General features: G+C 44.5%; 2 protein-coding genes and 1 long non-coding RNA gene across 4 annotated transcripts in view; 1 reads left to right on the top strand and 2 right to left on the bottom strand.

The window, feature by feature from the left end:
- Nucleotides 1-340: 340 nt before the first annotated feature.
- Nucleotides 341-25,931, bottom strand: MAPK14 (mitogen-activated protein kinase 14). 2 transcript variants are annotated; one of them, XM_035347370.1, is made up of 12 exons: nt 25,592-25,931; nt 18,531-18,660; nt 15,070-15,128; nt 14,612-14,723; nt 14,051-14,080; nt 13,540-13,587; nt 12,962-13,076; nt 11,850-11,921; nt 6,465-6,544; nt 3,732-3,810; nt 3,225-3,398; nt 341-2,762 (listed from the first exon to the last, which is right to left on the bottom strand). In XM_035347370.1, exons 1-12 carry the CDS (start codon nt 25,705-25,707, stop codon nt 2,695-2,697), a joined length of 1,083 nt encoding a protein of 360 aa, XP_035203261.1. In that variant the 5' UTR covers nt 25,708-25,931; the 3' UTR covers nt 341-2,694. The 2 variants fall into 2 exon arrangements, with proteins under 2 accessions (XP_035203261.1, XP_035203262.1); XM_035347371.1 differs by lacking the exon at nt 6,465-6,544 and adding an exon at nt 4,347-4,426.
- LOC118178648 lies at nt 15,213-18,522 on the bottom strand. Its single transcript, XR_004756248.1, has 2 exons — nt 17,572-18,522; nt 15,213-17,059 (listed from the first exon to the last, which is right to left on the bottom strand). It is a non-coding gene; the product is annotated as an uncharacterized LOC118178648 (long non-coding RNA).
- The window catches only part of SLC26A8 (solute carrier family 26 member 8), a 29,945-nt gene continuing 19,985 nt past the window's right edge, over nt 16,085-26,044 (top strand). The window contains exons 1-2 of the mRNA XM_035347365.1: nt 16,085-16,096; nt 24,760-24,901. The gene's annotated coding sequence lies outside the window, so the exon portion shown is untranslated. The remainder of the gene's footprint in view (nt 16,097-24,759; nt 24,902-26,044) is intronic.

Here is a 26,044-nt window from a genome sequence, read left to right as displayed (position 1 = left end):
AACAACATCTAAATGGCAAAAAACTGTAAACCAAAGCTACTGGGGAAAGGTCCCAGGTTCAGGCAAGTAGCAGAGCACTCGGTTATTGCGTTCAGTAAAAGCTTCCCCGCACTAAACAGAAATATTTGTCCTGTGTCCAGTACTCACGGTCAGACTCTAGGCCAGTTCTGTATCGAAGAACTCACTTGGGAGAGCTACGGACACACGAGCTGTGTGTCAACAGAGTCGGTCAACAGTTATGCAACCTGTCCTCCCCCCCCAAAGTCCTGTATGACACAAGGGACGAAGTCATACCTTAATAAAATAAGGGTTTAGTACAAGAGGTTTGAAGTACCATCAGTGCAATAAATCTGAAAAATAGGTTTTATTTTTAACCAGTGGTATTGTGACATCTTATCTGGCATAACCAATTACAGCAAAATTCATGGATAGAAACAAAATAGCAGATCTCTTCTTTGAAGTGCATCCTCCTGTTCAGTCCCCAGGCAGCTGAACAGCATTGCACCGCAGGCAGGGAGTGCATGCCACATGGGCTCCCCTTAGAGTACGGACTTCGGATGAAACATTCCCACTCACACACACGCACAGACACACGCGCACACACAATGTCTATAGTTTTTTTAAAAATCTGTAGCAATATTTCCGCATGGAATCACACTGTAGCATCTACACATAAAATGGCTGATAAAAATAATCTTGCTGTAGGTTTACAGAGTATATCTACATTTTTCATTTGAATACCTGGACTGCCGGTCCAGCAGAAAAGGGAGGTTTTCTGTCTTGATCTTGTTGGTCTAAGGAGAGTTTTACCCCAGAGCGTGGCATAACTCTCCGTTCATCTCACCCCAGACTTCATAAAGTGTTTGACCTGAAGAGATCACTGGAAAGTAGCCTAGGAGGAATTGATGGCTTTATTTTTCGTGTCCCATCCCTTTGTGCTGCCTCTTCAAACACGTGGTAAAAACACTACAAACAGTTCCTCTCCATAGGTAACAAGAATACAAAATACTGCAAAGCCCTTCTCCTCACATACACGGGTACGCTGTCTGCACAGGATGCCTGCAACAGATAAATGTCTTAAAAAGGTCTCCTCCACAAGTCCTAAAACTGGGCTCCTGAGCTCCCCAGGTACAGTTCTAGCACACAAAAATGCTGAGAAACCTCCCTTCTGCCAGTAGCTACCTCTGGGCATTAAATTCGTGCAGAGACCTGTAAAATACAAAAGATTTGAACCATGTTTGTATTCAAACATACTCCTTTTTCCTGTTTCCTCAAGCAGAGATCGACCTGCTAAAAAACAGCCGAGAAGCTCTTATCGGAGGTGGTAAAATATCCTCTAGTAAATGTTAGTTTTATATATATAAATACTTATATTTATAGATACAGACAGTGAAAGGGAGATTGTGGTTTTATGCATGCTTTTTTCTTTGCTTTGGATTCCAACACTTTTAGGAAAAAATTCTTTCCAGGAAATAACTTAAATTCTGGCACAAGATGCCATAGTTGTTTCTTTGAAAAACATTTTTTTTTCTTTTACACTTGATCTCACGAGAAACCCTCCATCCCAGTCTCTCCTCCTCTGAAATCAGAAGATCAGAACTAAAGGAGAGGTGCGTGTTTCTGTGCCCTATATTTTACCCTTTTCTCACCAAAGCCTCCACCCCGGCAGGTGTTTCACACCGAGCTGCAACACAAGAGGAAGGATGCTGTGATTTCATGGCACTGGCTGAGGTACTCAGTGACACTGGTCACTGACGATTTAACTGCCCCAGTGCCGTCCCCAGGAAGTAACAAGAAGTAAGCAGCTCTACATGCACATACAGCTACGACATGCAAGAACGTCCAATCCCACCTTTCACGGAACAAGATACACAACACGTGGCTAGCAAGAATCTTCCCCAGCCTCTGTCTCCTGAGAACTAATGCTGGGAAGCCTCAGAACGAGAAGAGGGGAAGAGGCAAGAACACAGAATACCCAATCCAAGGCGAGATGCTTTTGCCTCGGCAAGTTATTTCCTGAATACAGAGTTCATGCCTGGCTATCTGGGAGCCTTCACCCTGAAAAACAGCAGGGTCAGATTTTCCACTCCAGACTTTCTTTCCCCTCATTCCCCGTTCACTTAAGGCACAAACTTATTTACAGTTTCAAACAAAACCTTTTCACGTTCCAAGAACCAGTCATCAGAAAGCCTGTATGTTCTGCTGTACCAGGAAGATCTGGATGTAGATCAGCCCCCTGGCATGGAACAAGGACATCCCTCAGCCTTACCCTCACTCCTGAAGAAAACAGAGGAGTCTCTACGCCTATCAACCAACTTCCCTTATTTTGAGGTTACTTAATTGTAGAACAACTGATGAATGGCAACGATTGCAACCCAACTTTGAATGTCACCTTCCCCACCTTGCCCCAGCAGCGCCAACTGTTTGAGCACTGTTTCTGTGGAGGACTAAAGAGCAGTCAGAACAGGTCTTCAGAGGCTTGCCCCAGGCTGTACACAGAATACAAGAGCATGCAGCATGTTTACATAGACTCAGCTTTCTTCCCTCCCCCCACCCTCCCCGATTCAACACACACAAAACCCCTCCACCAAGGAGAATATTGTTGTGACGAGGCACTTGAATGATATTTGGAGAGTCCCTTTGAAAAGGCCTTCCCCTCACAGTGAAGTGGGACAAACAGAAGAGAGCAGGTTCTCAGGACTCCATCTCCTCTTGGTCAAGCGGTGGTGGCACAAAGCTGATTACTTCATCGTAAGTCAGGCCTGGTGGGGAAAGGGGGAAAGAAACTTAATACGGATTGCTAAAGACATCCCTCACGTCACAAAACCTGCATGATCGTAAAGGTTCTTTCTAGCAGCGTTACAAAAAATCAACTAAGTTTTAATTAAGAAAAAGAAAAGAATGGCTATACCATCTCCAAGACTAACACACACCAAAGATACTTCCAAAACATTGCCATGGATGCAGTTGAAAAACAAAGACATGAGCAACCATGCCACCTACATGCTTGTATACTCCTAAGTAGTAATTACCGAGGACTGTGCTAATTACGTGCAGTGGGTGATAGATTCAGTCACTGCAAGGACCTCGGGACAAACAGAACGTCCACATTTTTTTTTTTTATCAGCTCCTTTTGCACCTCTGACTAGCATGGCTTAAATGACCTGCAGCTTACAGGATGGACCAGGAGAGAATCAGGCTCCCTCCTGTCCCCCCAAACTCACTTTTCCATTCTTCAATCTCAAGTTCTCTGCTTTCAAACGACTGGTCATAGGGGTCTGCCACTGGTTCATCGTCTGGGTCATGGTACTGAGCAAAGTAGGCATGAGCCAATGCTTCCGCTGCAGTAATTCGCTTGTCTGTATCCAGTACCAGCATCTTCTCTAGCAAGTCCACAGCTGCAAAAGCACCAAAAGAGACACGAGAGAATTTTACATAGTGAGCTGTGCGAGCAACACTGCGTTCCGAAACGTAGCTCACAAAAGCCCAGGGTACGTGAGGAATATCCAGTTCCTCAGGAGGTACCCATCACCCACAATTGCTTCCCACGTACCCTACAGCCCACACGTATTTTGTGAACTGAAGAACTGCGTGCGTCTCTGTTCTGACCTACTTCTGCAGCCAAATGAAAACTTTGGGAGAAGTCTTAGTACCCCAGGACACGCCAGGTTCAGCTCTGGGAAGAGCACATTCAAAAGATCAACAAACAAAAATGCAGAATCAAGCCTTACCTAGTGGATTGGCACCGATGAACACATTTTCAAAGTTCATTTTCGGCATGTAAGACAAAGACTGGATGTAGTTTCTTGCCTGTGGAAATGAATACTCCGTTAAGCATAACGCAATCGAGCCACTAAGACAGAACACATTTCAATCCTCCTTGAAGCACCACTTATTATGGTCTGTCTCCTCACTTTGCCGCCTCTTTACTTATTCTGATACTTACTAAGCCCATCTTATCCCTTCCCAGCTAAAGGCCACTCAGGACAGTGGAGCACGAGCTGACATTACTTGGGGTTCATGCAAGACTGAGAAGCAAAGAGGTGCTGCAGGAGCTGCCTGCCTCGGAGTCCCGACAAGGCTGCGTGCAGTATGGTGTCTGCTGGTAAGCCACACGTTTCACGCAGTGCAAAACCAACTCACTTCCAGGTTCTCCTGAGTCTCAGAAGGCTGTGGTTGAGTATGCACTGTCCAAATCTCAAGTCTTCATTTAGTACAAGAATCTTGCTGAAGAACAAGTCGTTAATCGCCCACCCCATGCCACATGCGAGCATATCATAGAGGCAGCAAACGCTGCAAGTGATGACCTGCCCTGCAAACCACCCCCTCATCTGCTCAGGTCTCACCTCATGGCTGGGCATCCTGTTAATGAGATATGCAGGGGGTGTTCCCGTCAGACGCATGATCTGCTGAAGCTGGTTAATATCTTAAGTGCCTAGTCAAGGGCTTTGTTAAAAACAGTGCAAAAACCATTTTAAACAGAAAACAGCTGCATACAAAGCATCTCTTCTGCCAACCACAAGGCACATGCCAAACAGGCAGGGTCTACTGCTTTCTTCCCCCCCCCCCCCCAAATACTTGTGAAAATTTAGCAATTGCACCAGTGAACACTTAAAGCAAGGGAGAATTATTAAGTTGGTAACAGCGCCAATGCAGAAAGGAGCATTTGTCTGCCATAAGCAGCATTACACCACAGCGTGGCTGCTTTCACATTTCCCAGCAGTTTTAAGCCACTGGAGTAGACATTTTATTTGGATGAATCTACTCCTCAAAAATTTTCCTAGGCTGCTGCAGCTACATAAAAGCCTCAGGAAAACGAACAAAAATTAGAACAGAAACAAAAATCATAGCCTCCGCGCTAGTTACCAGCTTTTTTCTTCCTGCATGGAAAGTATTTAAGTTCCTTGTGGTGCAAAGTGAAATGAGCTTACAACTAACACCTCCTTCTAAACAGCTTTGAATGCACTTTGATATGTGGGCGAAGTGACAGAAGGCAATAAGTGCAAAATTAGCAAAACATTAGCATTGCATAAGACATAAGAGTTAGCTGATGCCAGTGAACAGGACAGGGAAAGTAAGAGGATACCGAAGTAATGCAGCAGAGAAACAAATACAGAATTTCTTACAGTGACACATTTAAGGCTTTGCTATCTCCGTACAATGGAAAAATTTACTAGAGACAATACTTTATTGCGTTTTTTAAAAACACCCTTGATTTGAACCTGGCTAAGATCAATGATTCTTTTTATTGCAAGATATTAAAGAAAAAACGATCGTTTAAATCTTACGCATACAAACTAATCTTTTGCTTAACCTAGCCTGCCTTTAAAGCTTTTCTCTCTCGCTAATCTGCTGTACTTCAGAAGCAGCCTACCCTTCCTCAGAGCCCCCAAAGGTCAGCTCACAGGCAGCCCGAGCGACCTGCGTTAATCATTCCAAGAGACGCCCCGGGATGTTTGAAATTGGTGTGATATTTGGCAAATCTACCGACTTGTTCCAACCTGCGCTACTTCTACCTTCCTGAAGTGTGATTCAAGGCTAGCCTCACATTTACCGTAGGTGTTACACGAGAAAGAACATGAGGTGCAGCACAAAATTCTCTTACTGCTCTCCACCACGCTGACCGCCTGTTGCTTAACAGCGAGCGACTTGAAGGACGTCGTCAGTTACCTGTAAACGAGTTCCTTGCCCACTACAGACTGACTCGTTAATCTGTACACTCGTTAATCTGTACCGTTACAGCATCCTTTGCTCTGCCTCTCGTGCAAATTTACTTTCAGTAACAGGTGAAAACGAATGCCATTTAAAACTGTCTCTGCAGAAGTTCACAATCCACGATTAAAACAATGAAGACGTGGCCATATGGTGAAAGTAGATGTCGCCCTTTAAAAAGGAGGCTGTAGAAAGCTTTTTGTGATTATCTTGACAAAAGGGCCCCATACACGTAAAAGCACCTAAAGGGCACTTTAGCTCTTACGCTACAAAAGCCTGAGATGGTTGCAGCAGTGTTTCAGGAATTAACCACACTACAGAAGGGACTGCGCGTGGCTAGAAGGTAACACTTGCACTCGTTCAGTTTCCCTCCCCAGAAAGATCCTTGGGTAGGCAATCTGGAGAAATAATAATTGAGACAAGCCTCAAGTTCTTAGCTGTGAAAAATACTTTCCCAGCAGCATCTGATCATACAATATATCACAAAGTATAGACCCACAAACTGAAAAAAAAGAGTCACGAAGCAGTAAAAACAGAATATGGAATGAAGAAATCATACCACAGGCAGAGTTAACAGAAGTAAAGATCAGATACACACAGCGTATGAACTCCAAGCCATCCGAGAGAGAAGAATGACAAAAGAAAAATACAGAAAGAAATCTCGACAAATACTACAGACAGACTACAGGAGGGCAACACACAAACTTGGGACTTCCGAAAGGGCAGATATTACAATCAAAGTGTAAACTCACAGACTCTGAGGAGATTTTCTTCAAAAGCTCAGGCCCTGGGGTTCCAACGAGTCTCAAAATGAGCTTCAACTGATCAATATCTAATGATGGACCATAAAGGAAAATGCTGGGACAAATCAAAATGAAAAGCGCAAAATATCAGCCTAGCAACGTTGAAAGTTAATGCCTGCCAAGGCCTCAACTGCAAAGCTATTTTAAGCAAACTGTATTCATTCTTCTCGAACAAAATTGAATACCCACTTATAACACAGCTCCATCTGTATGAGACAGATTGAACGACTTGACTAGGAATGCACCGCATGCATCGAGCTGCTCACTGCATCCCTAAACCATCGCGGAGCACAAGTCCAAGCTTTTTGCCCCGCTGGCAAAGGATGGCTCTCCATGCTCACCTCGCCCTGTTAGCCCCACACGAGTAGAAGCAGTCAGCAGGATTAGGCTGGATTAGTGACAGACAAAGCAAAGAGAAGTGCAAGCACTAGTATTAAGAAAGTCGAGGCCTTTTTGTGAACGCCTTCCAAGATGATTCAGCCACGTGGAAAATTTGAGAGTTAAGAACGTGACTGGACCCTGCTCACCACCTACAGCTTGGCTGTGGTGGGGATTTTTGGCATCCCTGAACCCCTTCCTCGCACCCACAGTAGCCGCTGGAGGCCGGGGCTCTGCAGCCGGCAGAGGGTGCTGGCTCCCTCCAGCTGCTGCAGGGCAGGAGGCGAGAGGCACCCGGAGCACCAGGCAGGCTCAGATCCAAGTTCGCTCTGTAGAAGGCTCTATGGTCACAGCACTGCAGGTACAAAGGGTGTTTTATCCAGGAAAGAGCCTCCACGAGGCCACTCACCATTCTGAGCTGCCCTCTTCAATAGGCAGAAGAATTCAGTATCTGGGATATGTGACAAAACACACACTCGATGAAAAAACATTAAAGACAGTTATACGTCTAAAACTCCAGATAGTAAGGAGGTATCTTTTTAAAATCATTAAAATAATAATCTCCTTTCTTCTCCAAGTTATCCTTCAAACCCCACTGGTGGTTCCAGACTGTCCGTAATGTTTACACTTGCCCTCAAAACTCAAGCTAGTCACTAATTTTCCTTTCAATAAAAGCAGTCTATATACTAATTATTTTCTGGGGTTTATGCCTTCCTGCTGTTTTCAGATACAGGTACAATTCCTTCTGAGAACATCCTTTAAGTCACATACTGCTCAGGTAGAAGTGCCTTTCACCTACCAAGGGACTGGTCTGGGGGTCGCTTTTTCTTTTCAATGCGGCGTTCCTGTGATACCGGCAAACTGTATAGGAAGGAAATCACCAATGCTTTGCTAAAACCTTTAAATGTAAATCCTGGTTTCAAGTTTTCCTGGATTTTCCTCTGTGCCACGTAAAACAGCCCTTATACCTTCTACTGAGTCTTGTGAAAGAAAACAGTTGTGCAAATTTAGGACTGCCAGCATCCCTCAGACGTTATGTCTCACACCTCAGTTTAAATATTTAAGTTCTTTTAAAGGTATTTAAGATCGTGTACATCAGGTATGCCAACAGCGTTGTTGCCCAGTTTGCTGTCAGCTCTTTTCCCCTGGGACCACATGCTACAGGAAGATACTGGCGTGATGTGCTTCAGTGTCTTCTCAGATAAACAAAACACAGAGCGTGTCACCCACGCTGCTACAGGCATGCCAAAACCGAGCCACTACATCTCGTTCTACGTCCACAATCTCTAACCTGCTGAATTACAGCGTTCGGTTAACTGCAGGGCCTACCAGGTTCAAGGGAAGCGAGCCATAAGCAGCTACAGACAAGAGAAAACACTTAGTAAATACAAAGCAAAAGAAAAAAAAAAATGTGCATGGAGAAGGAAAAACACAGCATGCAAACCCCAAATGCCATCACCAAGGTACCCGTGACAACAAGTCTCAGTGATTCTGAAATTCAGAAAACGATCTTCCATCGGCACCGGCAGCAGGCACTGCAAGACTAAGAGCTTATCCAGGCAAAGCAAAGGTCGGAAGTGGTTTTAACTGCCACCACAGGCAAAAACGGGATGCATCAGAAGAATATGTGATTTCAGACTAGCTGGTTACGATGAAGTTCCCATACTACTGAACGAAAATAATTAAAGAGGTATTCTTCAGAGTTTAAAGGGAATACAGTCAACTTAAAATACACAGAGTTGGCTAAGCTAGAACAAAACATTCAAGGTTTTCTTATTTGTGCATTATAGTTTTAATACAAACTGAATTGTCAAACAAAAGTCAACTTTGCTACTTATGTGTATGAATCATTCATATTACAGGAGCTGTAAAAAAAATCAGGAGCATACACTTTTAGCAGAAACTGATCTTCGAATACAACAGGTAAAAAGCCCAACGTTAAAATCCTGAAGGACTCTGATTTTTATTACCTCACTTTGTCTCTAACTAGTCTTCCCCACAACCTTTTCCACCTCCTAGCAGAGATTTTACCCACATGAGAAATCCATCTTTCATGCAAGCGTTTTCATTCGTAGATGACAATGGGAACAATTCAGTTAGTTCACATTCAGTAACGTTAGAAATACTCCAATAGTCCTGCAAAGCCAAGCCCATACGGATCACAGTCGTTTTTTCTTTTTCTCTCAGAGTATCCAAAACACTTGCTCTAAGCCAACGACAGCCACGTTCAGGATCTCCGCAGATGAGTTCCTTCAAGCCTTCACACTAAATTCAGCCTTAGTTTATCAGAGGCACAACCGTCACACAGAGCGTTGAAGACCATCAGCTCCGAATACATCTTTGTTACTTACCGGACAAATAAGCTGCACAGTTTGCTTGTTCTGAAGCCCATTGCAAGTAACGGGCACATCTCTAAGCCTTGTAAAGGGACACCCAGTGGGCTGTAAATAACGTCACATTGCTTCTGCTAAATCCTTGGTGAAAGGGAGCAGTATTTCAGTCAGAGAACCACCTGAACAAGAGGATGATTGTCCTGAGCATTCTGAAAAGGCACTGCTCAGTCATTGCCTATTTCATTTAGGAAATGTGAAGCTATAGAGCTGAGAAAATTATCATCTTGACACCAAAAAGCATTAAGAATGTCAATTTTGTTGGAGGGGAGGAGTTTCCAACTTCCTCAACACCCAAAATACACAGTCACACTGCCTTCAACTGGAATACCAGTTCTCTAGAACTGCAGTGGATTTGGACATACCGCATCCTTGGCTACCAGAAGCAGGGTAAATATAGTCAGAATTCAGCATTCCAGTTTGCCAGCAAGCGTGCAGTGACACTGCAGGAGCAACACAGCCCTCAGCACATCTGTGGCACGAAGAAACTATCAAGAGACCAGAAGTACTCAGCAGGATCCAGATCTGGAAAATTGGTATTAAAACTTTCGAAAAGAATGAAGACAAAGAAAGAAGGAAGAAAAAAGCCTACCGTTATCTTACTTCTGTTTCTTTTCTTTAGATGTCAGCAAAACTGGAGTGGAAGCTGACAGCTTGGTACCCTTCTAGATTCTTGGATAAGCGTAAGATGCACAAACAAGATTCATAACCACGAACACTGCTCCCCTTACCATTCTGACCTCGTGACCAAGCAGCACACACGTTACTTGAAGTGGGAAACCACCCACGCAAACTGTGAGACCTGTAAGTACTACAGAGTTTCACCTGGGATAGAAAAGGATTGAGCCTAATCTTTGGTAGCTTAAATGCTTTTTCTGTTCTGAACTGGTTAAGGCAAAAGCGTTACAACCATTTACAAAAGAAGTTGAACATTTGGCGTGAAGAGTCACAAACATCTTTAGGGAGACCAAAGTTACTTACTTTGTGACATTAGAGTAGTTGACTAATTCCTATCTTAAAAGCAAGCTTTATTTTGCTTTGTGGATATTATTAGTTATAATTCACAGCTAAAGACACAGCTGTAGAACAAAACAGATCTTCCAAGCCTGAGAACTCTCTTCAATTCATAAAGAACACACTGAAACATTTCTTATATGATTCAAATCCTACTAGGAAATAACTTATTTGCAAGTATCCAGATTTTTAAAAATGTACAACGTCACTGTTACTAGGATGCAATAACATCAGTAGCTTAAAGAACTGTGCTAGCATTTTAACAAATTCTTAATTTTTTCCCCTTGAAAAAACAAAAATTTGCTTACCCCAAAATATAAATGCTAAATCAGCTGATAAAAATAAAGTAACTTTTTTTCTAGCTTCTTAGCCACCATCGTGTTAGCCTGCTTCTGTTCCTGACAACAGGAAAATACGCCAAAGGTAACTGAGCAGTAGAGTACAGCGAGTTCAACAAGTTTGGAGAGAGATTACAGGACGACAGGCATAAAAAGAGAAAAATGATGAAGCTAGAGCATATCAAAAGGAGAGATGAAAGCGTCAGAACTGTGGGGAGAGTTGCTCCCCCTGGAAGAGAGTTTTGGAACCTGGATGCCTTCCAGAAGTAACAGTACAGAGAAGGCCAGCACTTCCCACCCCAACATTTTCTTTTAATCAAATGCTAATATATTTCAATTAATGGACATAAATACTAATAAATTAACAAAAGCTAATAAAATTAACAAATTGAAAGAATTAAGTTTAATGAAAGGTGGGCAACATCATTTTCTCTTGCAAAGAAACCCCAGTTTTTAGGCAATGAAAAATCTTGACAGAGGCGAATTGCCCCCGGAAGTCTGCTCAGCCACACAAGTTCTAAGCACAATGCTTTGCATCAAGGCTCCTGGGGAGAAATACCACCAGCTCTTACAAACTGCTTGCTTAAATTCGCCAGTGTCCCACCAAGGCCACTTTGATACCACAAAAGTAATTTGGAAGAGATTTTATTCAAGCTTGAGCTTTCACATCAATACAAGCATACAGCGAAAGAGGGCTCGCGATCTGTTTACGCTCAAGCATGGAAGTAGAACCTAAACATTGCAGAGCAGTTTGGAACGAGATCCTTGGCACTAAAGAATCTGCAAACCCACTGCTTTCACAGCATACCACCAGGATACAGAAGAGCGGCCAGAAGGGATGCTTAACATTGGCTAGAAACGTGAAGCACGAGAGGATTCACAGCAGACAGACTACTGCAAGCAGTTATTTTCTACAACCTCAAAGAAAAATAAACTTAAATCAACCAAAAAAAAAGGAAACTAACTCCCAGAGATGATCAACACAGTTCTAGTCATGCTAATAGACAATGAAAAATAATAGATTTGCCTCTTGCACTTTGCACACTGTGATGATTTCAGAACTCACTTCATCATATCGTGAGTGGAAGAAACCATTGACAGTAATTTAAAGAACAAACCAACGAAAAAGCACAGAACTTGTTTCCTCGTGAAGTATGTGAAAGTGGAGATCTCTAACCTCCATTTACGGGAAATACATTACTTGTAAAGGATACGGTCTGTACCGGGGAACAACGTTCTTCCAGTCAACAGTTCAGCCATAATGCATCCCACTGACCAAATATCAACTGAACAAAATAAAATAAAAACAAAAACATAAGGCAGAAAAATGAAGACTCGACAGAATCACCCTAGCCAACAATTACAAACAACCTTGTGCTTCAGTAGCCTCATGGTGTTGAAACAACCTGCAAGGTAGCTGGCCCTGTTCAGCAACCACTTGGCTAAGACTTGTCCAAATAACGTAATGCTACGGCAGGCAAGCTTGCCTTCCAGAAAGTAACCTGCATTGGACACCACGGAGCTAGGGAGCTATCTACGAAATCGAGGAGGAAGAAACCCGTTCAAGACTCTAAGGAATAAATTTGTATAGGAAATAAATTTGTATAGGATCTTATACAAATTCTGCCCCAACTGTATTATAGTTACGAGACAAGCCCACATACATGCAAAAGGAAAAGAGAACAGATGAAAAGCAGTAAGGTATGAAACCAGAGTAACACATTATTTTTATTGCTACCTATGCACCCACGTACTAGAAGAACCTTCTCGGTATTTTTTTTTTCTCCGTTCTGTGCCTGATCTGAAAGCATTCTAGGGAAGCAAGGTGCGTTGCTGGGAAGCTACTCAGACTGGCAGGAGGGTGTAACAAGAAGAAGTGGCTAAAAAGAGAGGAAAGGAAGGGACATTTATATGCATTTTTAGCATTTCTTCACCCCATAATCACAGACATTTTTAAAGTGCATTTCCAGCAGCTTCCTAGAAAGGCATCTTTTCCTCGTTCAGGTACACTTCATTCACTCACTTTAAAAGCCACCGTGCTAGGAAAAGTAAGGGATAAGCGTTGACAGTATTTTCCTGACTGCAATTTCAAAGGTTCAACTTTAAGTAAGTCTTGTGCATGTTATCACAATGATTCATAACGTTGATCCAAGACTGCGGTTCAAATACTATTTCTGTGCCTTCTTCTAAATCACCCTTACTGGAGTGAAATTACCGTAACTGTCAATTTACGCAATCAAACAGAAAGGAACATGTACATAGGATGACTTCCTTTTTTTCCATGAATCCAGGAACTGAGAAACCCTTTGTTAGTAAAACGCGCTACCTGTCTGGTTGTAATGCATCCAGTTCAGCATGATCTCAGGAGCCCTGTACCACCGGGTAGCCACGTACCCGGTCATCTCATCATCTGTGTGTCGAGCCAAGCCAAAATCCAAGATCTACAGAACAGAAGAGACATCTGCCAATTACTGCGGTGCTACAACGTCCAGTTGTTTGCTGTAACTGCTTTGCAATTCTTGGATTGGGTGGAGGACGAGTGGCGCAACCGCGAAAGTGAATTACGAAACTAAATTTCATGACCTGTTAAAAGACACCAGCCTAGAATAACACAGCTCTCAATCAGAATTACATCTAGGTATCTCGTCTGTAAAACAACCATGTCAAACTAAAGCTATCAACTGTTCACTTTCAAATTGATTCATTAAAAACATGTGAACAGAGAAGAAACATGAATTCTGTATAAGCATCCTTAAAGCCCTTTATGTCTGGGAAGGGCATGTTTAGTTTGGTTCACAAAAGTACTTCTATAAGATAGAAAAATTAATTCCCCCTTTAAATCCAAGGGCCATCCACAACATTCACTCAGATCACAGTCAAACTAGTCACGTGGGATTTAATTACCTTTAGCTCACAGTCTTCATTTACAGCTAGATTACTGGGTTTTAAATCCTAAAAAATTAAACAACATCAGCATTAATGGCAGTATATACGTTGCTGCACAAGTCTGAAGTAGATAAAAATGTACACGCAAGTAGAAAGTAAGACTCCAACTAGTTTTCAACTCTCTGTACTGGGGAAAATAATTTTATCCCAGAATCAGCTCTCTTCTGGTGTATGCAGAAGTGTCAAATGCAAGCAAAAATACATAAAAGGCTGACCGCACCACAAGTGCTGTAGATGCGTATTTAACAAACAGAGAACCTATTTCAGAAAGATGCAAGCCAAACAGAGACAGGAACAGAAACTGAGGATCTTGAGAACCACTCCCATTGGGAAACTTTTGACTGTTTAACGAAAATAATTCTCAGAAAATTTCTTCTCGATTCTGTAGGGACTACATTGTAAGATTCTGTGTTACATTTTTAAAACACCTTGGTTCACTGCAGGAAGTAATCTCAGGGTTAATACTCACTCTGTGTATTATGTCAGCTGAATGGATGTACTGCAAGGCAAGATGACAAATTTTATTAACAGTCCAAGTAGCCTTCTTCTCGTTTCCTCACTAGTCAACGCTGCCCTACCCCATCCAACACAATAAAAATGCTACAGCTCATCTGCAGGAGGAACCAAGTATGGCACCTGTAGGTTTCAAGTACATAGCTATTGCACTTGGTCTCTCCTTAGGAACACCCAGGAGCACTGCTACCATGAGTGAAATGAGAGAAAAAATGAAACTGAAGAAATGGAAGATTCGTAGTCAGGGCAGAGTAAAGGACAGCACCCTACATAACCTCGCAGACTCTGCCCACAGGAACGTACACAAATCTCTTCTGAAATTATACATAGCTTTACTGTTACAAAGTTCCAAAGACATATGGAAGAATAACAATAAAAGGTTATCCTACAATCCAGCAGGAAAGTTACAGAAACCCCTCTATGTACTCATATGAACCTCTGAGGATATGACTTTCATCAAGAACTTGCACTTCCCACTGATGAGCTATCAACATTCGGGCAGCACAGCTGCAGGTACCTTCAGCCCCCGAAGAATCTGGTATATGAGGAACTGCACATGGTCATCTGTGAGTTTCTGGCATTTCACAATGTTGTTCAGATCTGCTCCCATAAGGTGTGTCACCAAGTACCTATGAAGAAAAGGAAACAGGCTGTGAAGCAATCCCTTCAGCACGATTAGGATAAAAATTCCTTATGGAGCACCACCAGCAGGGCTGGCTGTCCCAGGCATGTTGCTGAATGCAATACAGCCATGACACACTACGTGATGTAGCAGATTAGTACATCAGTTCCTACAGTGCTGGTTAATAAAACGAGGAATAGTATAGGATGTCCAAATGTCTTTTGTGTTGTATTTCACAACTGCTTGAGGATAATGGCAGACAAATGAAGGTGACAACAATTCCTGTAATAGTCTGGGAAAGGTACGGGAGATAAAAAAGATGTTTTGTTGCAATCTTCAGAGAAGTTACCTACACATCATTGAATTCTTCTAGTGACTTGGCAGGGGTGAACACATCCAACAAACCAATAACCTAGAAAGAAAGAGGTAAAGGGCTGTGAAAAACATTCACAGTATAACACGATACAGTTAATAAGGTCCTTTGTGGAACAGAAACTACTCACTCCACTAGATGTTTTATTTCCAACGACATGAATCATTCAGATGCAGACAAGTTAGTATTCATACAAGATCAGACACAGGCGTACGTTCTTGAGTACAAAAGCATTAAGGTCAAAATACTCAGGTGTCTTTTCACACCAGCCATCCACTTAAAACACCAAACGGGAGCCACAACAAATCAAGACAATTCAAGGCAGGTGTAAACACTGGCTCAGAATAGCTTATTTCAAAAACCAAGTAAAGTTTGGCCAGGGAATGAATGAAAAAACACCAGACAGAAATCTGTTTGCTTCCTGCTAAACCCTGAGTTATACCAGTGACTCCTTGTTAAATCAGACCTAGGAGACTGTATTTTTCCCACGTGTACTGAGTGGGGATCTGCAGCACAAGCAGTGAATAATAATGACTACACCAGAAAGCAAGTCAGGAAAACAGTGCAACACAAAGAGGACCCGAGTTTCACACCGAGCAGACAGCTTCACACTGTCTCTTGTATTTGCTGCCCTGCGAGCCTCTATTCCACCTTTCCTTTTCACACCTAAACTGTTCTAACAGTGAGGGGTAAAAGGGCACGTATGAGCTACTTCGTGGAAATGAACAGCTATTCCCTATTAACGTGGAAGTATCTTCGAGTCATTGACATTTACTTTAGAAAACAACCCAAATCTGGTCAAAAATGTTCTAATTTTCACTATGACGTGCTTTTAAACATTCTATTCCTTCTCTGAAAAGTATATTTTAGTTGGTGAAAATATGAGATAAAAGACACAGGTTCCTTCTTCATCTTTGAAGTCTGAATCTCACCTGTCTGGGATACGTAAGCATCATGAACATTTCAGCAATGCTTCAAGCGTGCACATGAAGCTAACCACTCCTGGGGTTCCCCTTCAGCACTGTTTTTTTTTTAATCTCATCATTTACACTTGGCAAGGATGTCAGAGCCAACTGAGTTGCGTTTAAGCCAGTAACTAAAGCCAAACGTTTCAGGGAAGCTAGCCTGTTTTTGGAAAAGAGAACAAGCAGGTAGGAAATAAAAGCCTCTGTCCAATCTATGTTATATATTACATGTTCCTTGGGGAACCTGAATGAACACTTTCCTGCCTCTCCTCATACACATCACAACTCTGTTTCTGGACAGACATCATCTTCAAACTGTAACATCCACCCTGCATAATAATTCTCATGTTTTCTTTCTCCCGTGAACTCTTCCCTATTCATATTTACAGAAAAATGCAACGTTATCAACCCAGTTTAGCACGAGAAGACAAAACCAACCTTGCCACCTAGGCTTCAGCTTTTTCATTTATCGTTTTTATCTCGCTGCACTGTGAAGCTCACTGTCACACTATCCGTATCTCTCATCAACAAGTTTCACCAACACAAACTCCGTTATTCTGCAGCACATCACTCAGTCAGTTTTAAGGAAGTGTGGTCACCAACAGATGGAGAGCCCCACTCCCAAATTTTGCATACCCCTTGCAGCGTTTTAGGTTGTCGCAAAGCTTAAAACTTCTTCACATGACACAAATCCAAGTTTGCTCACATCTGCTCGGGGTGGTGCTTTACGCAAGCTAACGAGGCCTCGTGGAGCCTGCAGGTATTACGCAGCCATTCTGGACAGCTCTGCAGGTCCGTTTATTTGCTCAGGATCAACACGACCAGACTCGATACAGGACACAAAACTACCCCGTGCTCAAGCTCCTTAAAACGCCATACCTACCAGATATTCTGCGGGGTTCCACGCCGTGCAAAACCCCGTCTTTTACCTCCAACCTGAGACCTGAACAGTCAGTGCGCTAGCACTGCCAAGCCTGTCGGAACTGGCTCTAAGCATCCCTGCATCTGCAAGATTTTAAACCACAACCTAGATAAACGTCCCACAGACAGATGATGGGATGATGAACTGATAACAGATATTTCTAGATATAAACAATTTTAACAACATCCTTTTATCCCTTTCTCTCAAATATATATATATGTGCCCATTGCAATGCTAATGTCAAAAATATGAGTGAATACCAGACATAAAGCTGCTGTAGCACCAAACTAATTTCCACTGTTTAATCGTATTAGCTTGGACAAAAAGGATCACTACTGATACTCATTTATTTATTTAAACTTTCATTCAAAGCTTTCCTCTGCAACAGTTTGGAGAGTATCTCAGGTACGTGAGAAGGCCCAGAACAACCTCCAGGGGATGGGTATGAAGCAGGATCAAATGCTATCTCTACCGTTCAGGCAACGGTATCACGTAGAGGCACTGAGAAAATACTGTTGAGAATAGCACAAACGTATCAAAAGTTCCCATTATGTCAGCAAGGCTACAAACGCCAGGAAGATTTACGGGATACCACCTGCTGGCTGCGGTGCTAAGCCACAACACACAACTACCGTTGCCACAAAAGACGGAGCCCTGATCAGACCATCCGGGGAGAACCTTCCCGTGAAACCAGGCTTGTTTGTTTGTTGCCTTAGATAAAAGCAGGCAGCTCGCTCAGCCCACTTGTTAAACATTACTTCCCTCCTGCTAAGTTGGAGCTTGCTTGGACGAAAACCAAGAGCCTTCCTTCCTCTAGGCACTCTGACAGCTCTGCAGAGGGCAAGCCATGAGACTTTTTGCTCTGCTGCAGGCAATATTTGCTCCTAGCAGCACACAGAATTAACGTGCCAGTGTCTTAAATGCCACAGACACACGGAATTGTTCAACCATTTTCTACAGCAAACTGAAGCTATGCTGACAAACAATCAGGCAGCTTATGACAGAGTTCAACATTACATCTGTCATAGACTATTTCGTTTGTTCCCCTGTTGATAACGGATGACTTGGAAGAAAAGACACCTTGATTTCCCACCCCCGCCACCCCCTTTACCCTTATTTTATTTACAGGAATCTAGTGAACATCTATCTACCCCACGATAACACGATGGAAGTCAAAACAAGTAAAACTCTCCAGAACACACCAAATTTTGATATATATTTTTAAATAAATACTTAACATCACAGCAATTACAGCTTACTGTACACCAGGAGAATGGACTGACATCACCTGTGTCCTAAATCCTTCGCAATAACCTGCTAAGCAGAAACTTCCAAATTACTCTAGGAAATCTTAGACTTTTTAATTCAGAATTGATCTAAAAAAAAACACACAAAAACCACCACCACCACCTGCTTTTCCTCAACCACAATCCCTTGGAAGACTGCAAGCTTCATGTTTAGTTTTAGAAAAACCTGTGCAAGGAGATCCTTAAATTCAGCCCTGGTGGACGCTCACCGGACAGCCCAGCTCTCAGAGCATCTCCCTTCACTTACATTTTCATGCTTCATGTGCTTAAGTAGTCGCAGCTCTCGGTAGGTCCGCTTGGCGTGGATGATAGACTGAAATGGTCGGGACAGCTTCTTTACAGCCACACGCAACCCGGTTTTCGTGTCAAAGGCAGAGCTACAAAAAAGAGGTATCAAATTGTCAGATGATTAATTCATAAACACCCCCAAACCCAGGCAGCAACTCCAGGCAGCAACTACGTGGGGACTGAGTCTCAGTCAACGTGATTTCTCCATTTTTTCAACGAAAATGATCCCTAAGCGTCCTGGTCCACAACCTGCGTCCCCACCCCAACCCCCCCCACATGTATATAACTGTTGGTTTCTACAGAAAAGGTTTATCAGATGCATCTTGTTCACATAAGGAACGGGAAATTAGTATATTTTAAAAGTAACTTTGCAGAAAAAAAAGGGACATTTTTATAATTTTTCTGTCTAAAAGACATTTGTGCTTTTAAACATAAATAAAAGCACGGAACTCTGGAGAGAAGACGACTACTTGTAAATATTATCCGTGTTCTTAAACATACTTTCATAAACCACACTTCATCACAAAATAATTTGCTGCTCTCAAGATACCATCTGTGATGGTTTAAGGCCATACAAAAACCCAAAGCCTGCTCCTAATAAAAACCAACTACAATGGTTATGAATCTCAGCTGAAGCTGAAATCAAACCCGTTAGGTATGGCGTGCCTACCCCTAAATTCCTGTTATACCAAAGTGCATGTGGATAAACGATATTTAGCTGTACGTTACCAAAATCTGTCCCTTTAGCAGAATAAAGGAATTAAATAACATTTCTTCTTAGAACCCACAAAGACCGATGCCATTTATTTGGTAACTTGTAGTGCACTTGATAGGGATACTTTGTACTGTAAAATCACCCTCTGAAGGATCATCTCTTTATAAAACTCAGAAGCAAAAGCTTTAAACTTTCGAAGCAACCCAACATTTAGGCACATGAAGAAGCGTGTTAAACCTCCGACACGCTGCACAGATCTTCCAGGGCTTAGGGCTCACAGGTAATGGAGCGAGGAAAAGCAAGCATTTAGCTGTGAACTAAATGACTCCTCTTTCTTCTCTTCTTTGAGGTTCTTATCTAAAACCAGCTCTGGTTTGTCAAAAAAGGAAAGGGGAGGAGAAGCAGACGTGAAATCAAGGTGATACTCGATACAAGATAACCAGCAAAGGGCAAGTTTGGAAGGGAGGAAGTCAGAGGAGAGCTGCATGGGTTGATTTTCCTGCTGCACGTCCATTCAGGCCAGACTCCTGGTTCCCTTTAAAAGCCAGTATGCACTCGTTTCTGGTAAGCATCAAGTGAAAAGGAAAGCTTCGCATTTATAAGCATAAAACGTGAAGGAGCTCAGCTAATAGGAGGCCCAAAGCCAATCACAAGAACGGTCCTGGAACAAAACCCACGATGCACACACAAAAAAGCAAAGCCCATCTGAAAAAAATGTAGTTGTCACTTATACTTAAAGCGATTAATTGGGATTCGCTTGCAAGGAGATAAAGTTATCTCGAGGAGCTTGCTGTATGATGTTTATAAGATCTAGAGGGAAGCCTGTTGTTTCCTGCAGGCTGCAATCCTTCCCCAGGGACCTGCGGGGAACGGAGCTCGCTGCGCACGGTGGCCAAAGGGCATCTCCTTCTGTACGAGGGACACCTGCACGCACAGGGCAAAGAAACCTCGGGAAAAGATACGAAAACGGGGCCTGGAGGGAGATCACAGCAGCACCAAATTGCCACACTTGAATTTCTTGGAGCCACACTGTGCTGCCTGAAAGGATGCCCACCCAAAATCACCATTACTGCACCGTTACACCATCCTTTACGCCTTGCTCAGCCCGAACAGGTGGAAGGAGCCACATTCATTTCGTAACCCTGCTTTCAGATGACCTACATCAAGTTTTCATCTAGCAACGGAAAGCTGATATTTAAGCTGCAACACTTCAGGAACACAGAACGCCTTTTTAAAGCTTCACGTTTACCACTTCGCAAAGTGCAAGCAAACCTAATTCAGGCTCTAATTACACGATGATATTTTAACGACGCTCAAGGTGTTTTCTAGGACTTGGTGCAGAAACGAGATTAGTCATCTGAATTCAATACAGGCTGCTGTGAATTAGTCACGAAGCTCCACCAGCTTTCAAACACCTCAGGTGCACAAGGCGGCGTGCACCATTTTCTCTTTCATCTCCGAGAGAAGGGGATGCCCCGCACACCGACAACCCTCACAGCCACCACCCAAGGTGGGATTTCCCTCCTGGTTCCCACACGACTCTCTACGAAGACTTCGTAGCCACCAGAAACAACACAAGCGACTCGGGAGCCCAAAGGAAACTCAATTTCACCTTATTTTCAATGACATTTTGAGGGTTCTATCAAATCATCAGCTTGCTGTAGATTTACAGCCTACAAGACCTGCACTCCGCAGAACTGAGAAGTTATTTAACCAGCAGTGACGCCGTGCCCAAGTCCAGGAGAGAAAGCTCCACGTTACTTTGCGTTTGCAATCTAGAGTCACTCTCAAAGTCAGAGGAACTCTAAACTTGGTCATATTGGAGGCCTAAAACCTGTTTCCCTACAGATAAAGGCAGGCCGAGGGATTTTTGCCAATGCAGCTAACTGCCTGATGGCATCTACAAGTCCAAAACAAGGAGCTACCAACAGCTGCCCCGCTGGAAAACATGTTAAAACACACTAAGCTGGCCTTAAACCAGCTGCATGACACTGATCGTATTGCACCTAAAAAACCCCAGCTGGGAAAACCTGTGTGATCCTTGGTTTTAAATCCCTTATAAAACAAGCTCGACACCAATTCAGAATTTATCACAGCTTCCACGTTTATGACTCGTTACACAGCACTGCAGCACGGCACATGCACAGCATCTCCCTCGCTCTGTGAGCTCCACCTCCAGTCCTGAGCCACCCCGAACTGAAACCAGGACGTAAGAGCTGGAATAAAGCAATCACTTCACGGAACCTACCCACTGATTCATCTTACATCTTCTTAGAAGCAACATCTGTAGCAGTCTGAGAACCTAAAGCACACACAAAGTTACTGAAAAATCCGAAAGACTCAAGCATCAGATAATCACAACAGCAATTTTTGTGCAAAAACCCTTTTGCTAAATGGCACGCTGCTCACGGCCGGTGCCTGTGCAAAGACCCGAGCTAACTGAAGCACTTCACTGGTACCCTTGGAGTTAGCTCACGCGTCCCCAGCTACAGACAGAAAAACAGTTTGCAGCACCCAAGAGCTTATCAGCAAAACCAGTTGCTTTTGAGATGCGTCTATAAATGCATGGCAATCATCTACCCCCCCCAACATACTGTAAGAAGCTGTAAATCCTCCTCTGCCGCGCTGGGTTCTGCTTATAAAAGCTGCAACAACAACCTCCCTCTAGCAAAGACGTGCTCACCCCCATTTCATTTCTCAATCCACGAAGTTTCCAGCAGGTTTCAGCCTTCGCTTTCAGAGCTCCGCTCCCTCCTCACGTGTGCTCTGCTACCGCCACCTGCGCGGCTGCTCCATCCCACTCCCTGCTGGCGTCCTCTGCAAACCACTGCTCACGTCCGTATCCACCACACCTCGCAGGCACTTCCCCAGGGCGCACACGTACTTTGGAGGCACCCGCACACCTCGATAAGGGATTACTAAGCCTGAAGACACACACTGGTTAAAAAGAAGTACACAGAACTGCTACGAAGGGGGTGTTTAAGGTTTAGTCGTTTCCTCCAGAGTCTGATGATTTAAAATGTCTTAAACCCATAGTATTTTTCCATCAGTTTAGAAGTCGGGGAATTATGTCAGGGTCTTCCTGATACCCAGGAAATTCAGTCAGTGCTGGTAAAACTGCAGGGAGAGGGGGAGGACAGCTACACAGCCTGGCAGCTCACAAACAAGAAAGGCTGGAAGACTTTTATGCAAGCTCCTGAGGAGGAGGGAGTCTCAGCTGTGCAATTCCTTTCCAAAGGAAATAAGGTAACAGCCTGCAAAGCAATTAAACCTTACTGAACGTAGCTATCAACAGACAGCTGTTGAAAACCAACAAAAACCACCATGAATAAGATAAACTCCTAGGAGCACACCAAATCTGCCTTCACATTTCAGAAGCTGATGGCAAAGAGCACCGAAACACCTGCTTGCTTAGCTCAGAACCGGCTGAACTGCAGCCGCTTGCAGAGCCTTCCCCCGGCACAGAGGGGAAGCGCAGCGAGCTTCCAGCGCCTCTGAGTCACCGATCGATCCCGTCCCCATCCCGCTGCCTCCCGCTGCGGCACGCCGCACCACCTAGCCACCGACACCCCTCCTTTTCCTTACACCAGGTAAACTGACCGGCACTTCGGGAGCCCGCCTGTGTTAGCGCAGACCTCGTTACGGGTTTTGACCAAACCCTTTCCGTGCAAGAGACTGCGCTGCACCAATATACGGAACTCCGGCAGGAGCAAATGAAACATCATTTCACACAACAGATGCCATGGCAATTCTTACGTGACTTCGGAACGAACAATCTGAGCGTACATGGCATGCTCCTCGGCGGCTTGGCTCTGCTGAATCCCTGCTTGCAGCTCCGTACGTTTTCAGTTTTTCTAAACTTGATACTTGAGTGGGATGTCTGAGTATCCTTCTCCCAACACTGCACACATTAGTCCAGAAAACACTCGAATATTTGCTCTAACTTTACGCGTGTGCTTTGGCCGCCTTAAACTGCCGGCACAACATGCCTTCCTCCATCCCCTGACTACACGAGTAAAGTCATCTCAGAACACCCTAATATAAAAAAAAATAACAGGGTATTCTGAGTTGTACTTACATTAGACATTTGAAGTAGCCTACAGCCGGTACTCCGTAATCTAAATGATTCATTTGCTGGCTTTATTCCTTTTTTATTTATCTTTTTCTTCCACTTTGCAGAATTACCTCATTTTGAAGTCCCTCATCTTGCCAACTGAACAAACAACAAAGCATCTCATTACATTCTACTATAATAATGCAGTAGGCAGGTAGATACAGGAGTGTATTTAACCAGTCAAAGGGTGGGTAAAACCCCACAATTTCCTGTCCCAATACAGAGGTACTCCAAAGTCCAAGTCTGAAATAAAACTGGTAACTTATTTCTGGAGCAGGAGGGGGAGGGAGAAGAGGAAGAAAAATCTGTAAAGGAACAGAGAGCGGAGCAAGTCATTGTAGGAACATCCTAAATACTATGCATCACCAGTTGCAGCTTAACAACATTACAGATCAAAGAGAATTATATATGCATGGCTTTTTTTTTTTTTTTTAATCCAGACATACTTTCTGTATTACTAGTCTCCCTGAATAGCATCTTTTCTGAAGCACGTTTTCAGTGGAACGTAAAGAAACCCATTAACAGGGGCTGCGCTAAGGCTCACGCGCCACATGTCTGCGACTGCTTCCAGTACCAAACTGTTTCATCGGGGCTGGACACAATTGCACAATCTTTGAGAGTTTTGACACAGCAAAACAGGAAATTCATGATGCAAACTCTTCAGTTATTGGTCGTGAAAACAAACATTGGAAGTGTTACGCACACGGAGATTGTGGGGAGGGGGAAAACTGAAGGGGAACGGGCCAGCCCGGGTAGGGCCAAGCTCAGTACAATGGCCAAGGCACTGAGCAAATCCATTTCCGACTGCACTCGGGGAGTTATGTAACTGTGGCACTTAAGGGGGTATTTATCAGCTAGGCCTTGCTTCCACCAGAGCTAAACCCTTCAAATGTGAAAAAACTCCGAAAGGACATTGCTCAGCCTTTGTCTTCGGTGGCGTATAGGCGGTTATACGTTGGGCACAGCAGCTTTAGGAAAAGCATGTGATTTAAGCAGAGCTTCCTGACAATTTTTAACAGCTAGCTGAAGAGCAGCAGAGAACTTCTCCAAAATTGCAGCACATGCAAAGCAACTCTTTTTTTTTTTTTTATTACCAGAGGCCAGTACGCACTGATCCTTAAAACATAAATGATATTCATGGTATGAATTTGCACGTTATGTTAATGAAAAATGGGCACGCCTGCTCGAATACAGCAGCGCAGCAGACATAACCATTATGCACTGCTATTAGGAAACTCTGATCCCACTTTGACAGAGCCAAAGGACAGAGGATAAGAAGCAGAACGCTCATAGTGTCGAAATTTCTTAGTAAAAGGACACAGCCATCTATTAACACTTACATACACCTCTACTACACAGCTGCTAAAGCCAAAACGCCAACCTGATTCAGACACGACCTTGTCTTTCAGATTAAATGAAGCATGCGGCCAAGTTGATTCACATTTAATGATCCAACATGTTTCAGCAGAGGAGCTACAACCGAGGCATGTGTTCATATTAGGTAAGCATTAAAGACTACGCCGTGAGCTGCAAGCCCTGCTGAATGCTGCAGCCCTGACACCCGGACGCTGCTCTTCCAGGCAGCGCACACTGCAGTAATTCAGTCACTGAGCACAAAAACAAGCTCTCCTGCCTTGACCTAACATTGCAAATGAAACAAGGCTTGCAAAGCCGCTGTTAGAAAGCCAGGGATAGGCACACGGCCCCCACAGCCTCCCCTCCGCAGCAGCTTCCAGCTCACAGCGCAGGGGCCTGGCGTGCAAACGCATCCTGCAAGAAACTGGGTCCTGAGCGAAACTGGGACGAGAGCTGCCGGGCTCTGCAAAGCGACAGGGGCCCTGCCAGGCTCTGCAAAGCGACAGGGGCCCTGCCAGGCTCCATCCCCTCCTCCCCCTGCCACGACCTGCGGCAGGCAGGGGGGAAACGTGCCCGTGGGGGGGGGGGGGGCGGGGATTGTTTTTCCCCTCCCCCAAGGAAAAAAAAAAAAAAACTGTTTTAGTGCCACCTGCCATGTGGTGCAATCCCCGACGCATTCCAAAGGCGAGACGTTGGCTTCTCGGCGGTTTCGCTGTTGAACCGAGCGGGGGGGGGAGAGAAAAAAAACGGCGGCGGAGGAAAGCCGGGAGTGGGCGAGGAGCACCCCCGGGGGGGGGGGGAGTCGCGGCCCCCCGTCCCCCACCTCAGCACTCACCAGACGGAGCCGTAGGCCCCGGAGCCGACCGGGGAGAGGTTCTGGTAGCGCTCGGGCACCTCCCACACCGTCTTGTTCAGCTCCTGCCGGTAAAACTTGGGCCGCTCCTGAGACATCGCGGCCGCGGAGCCCGCCCCGCCCGGCCCGGCGGGAGGGGGAGGCTCTGCCCGGGGCACCACCACCACGTCCAGCAGCAAGAGCAGCAGCAGCAGCCCCTTCCTTCCTCTCTTCCTCCCTTCCTCCTCCTCCTCCTCCTCTTCTCCCGCAGGCGGCAGCAGCGCCGTCCCCTCACGCCGCCGACCGTTGGCCGCCGCCCCGCCCGCTCCCCCCTTTCCCTCAGCGGCTTCTCCTCCCCTCGCCTTCTCCTTCTCCTCCCCTCTCCTCCCACTTGGGAGCCTGTCACCGCCTTCCCCCGTCCCCTTCTCCCCTCCTCCGGCGGCCCCACGGGGTGGG

This window comes from Oxyura jamaicensis, chromosome 26 (assembly GCF_011077185.1).
Source record: "Oxyura jamaicensis isolate SHBP4307 breed ruddy duck chromosome 26, BPBGC_Ojam_1.0, whole genome shotgun sequence".
NCBI lineage: Eukaryota > Metazoa > Chordata > Aves > Anseriformes > Anatidae > Oxyura > Oxyura jamaicensis.
This window is presented reverse-complemented; position numbering and strand designations above follow the sequence as displayed.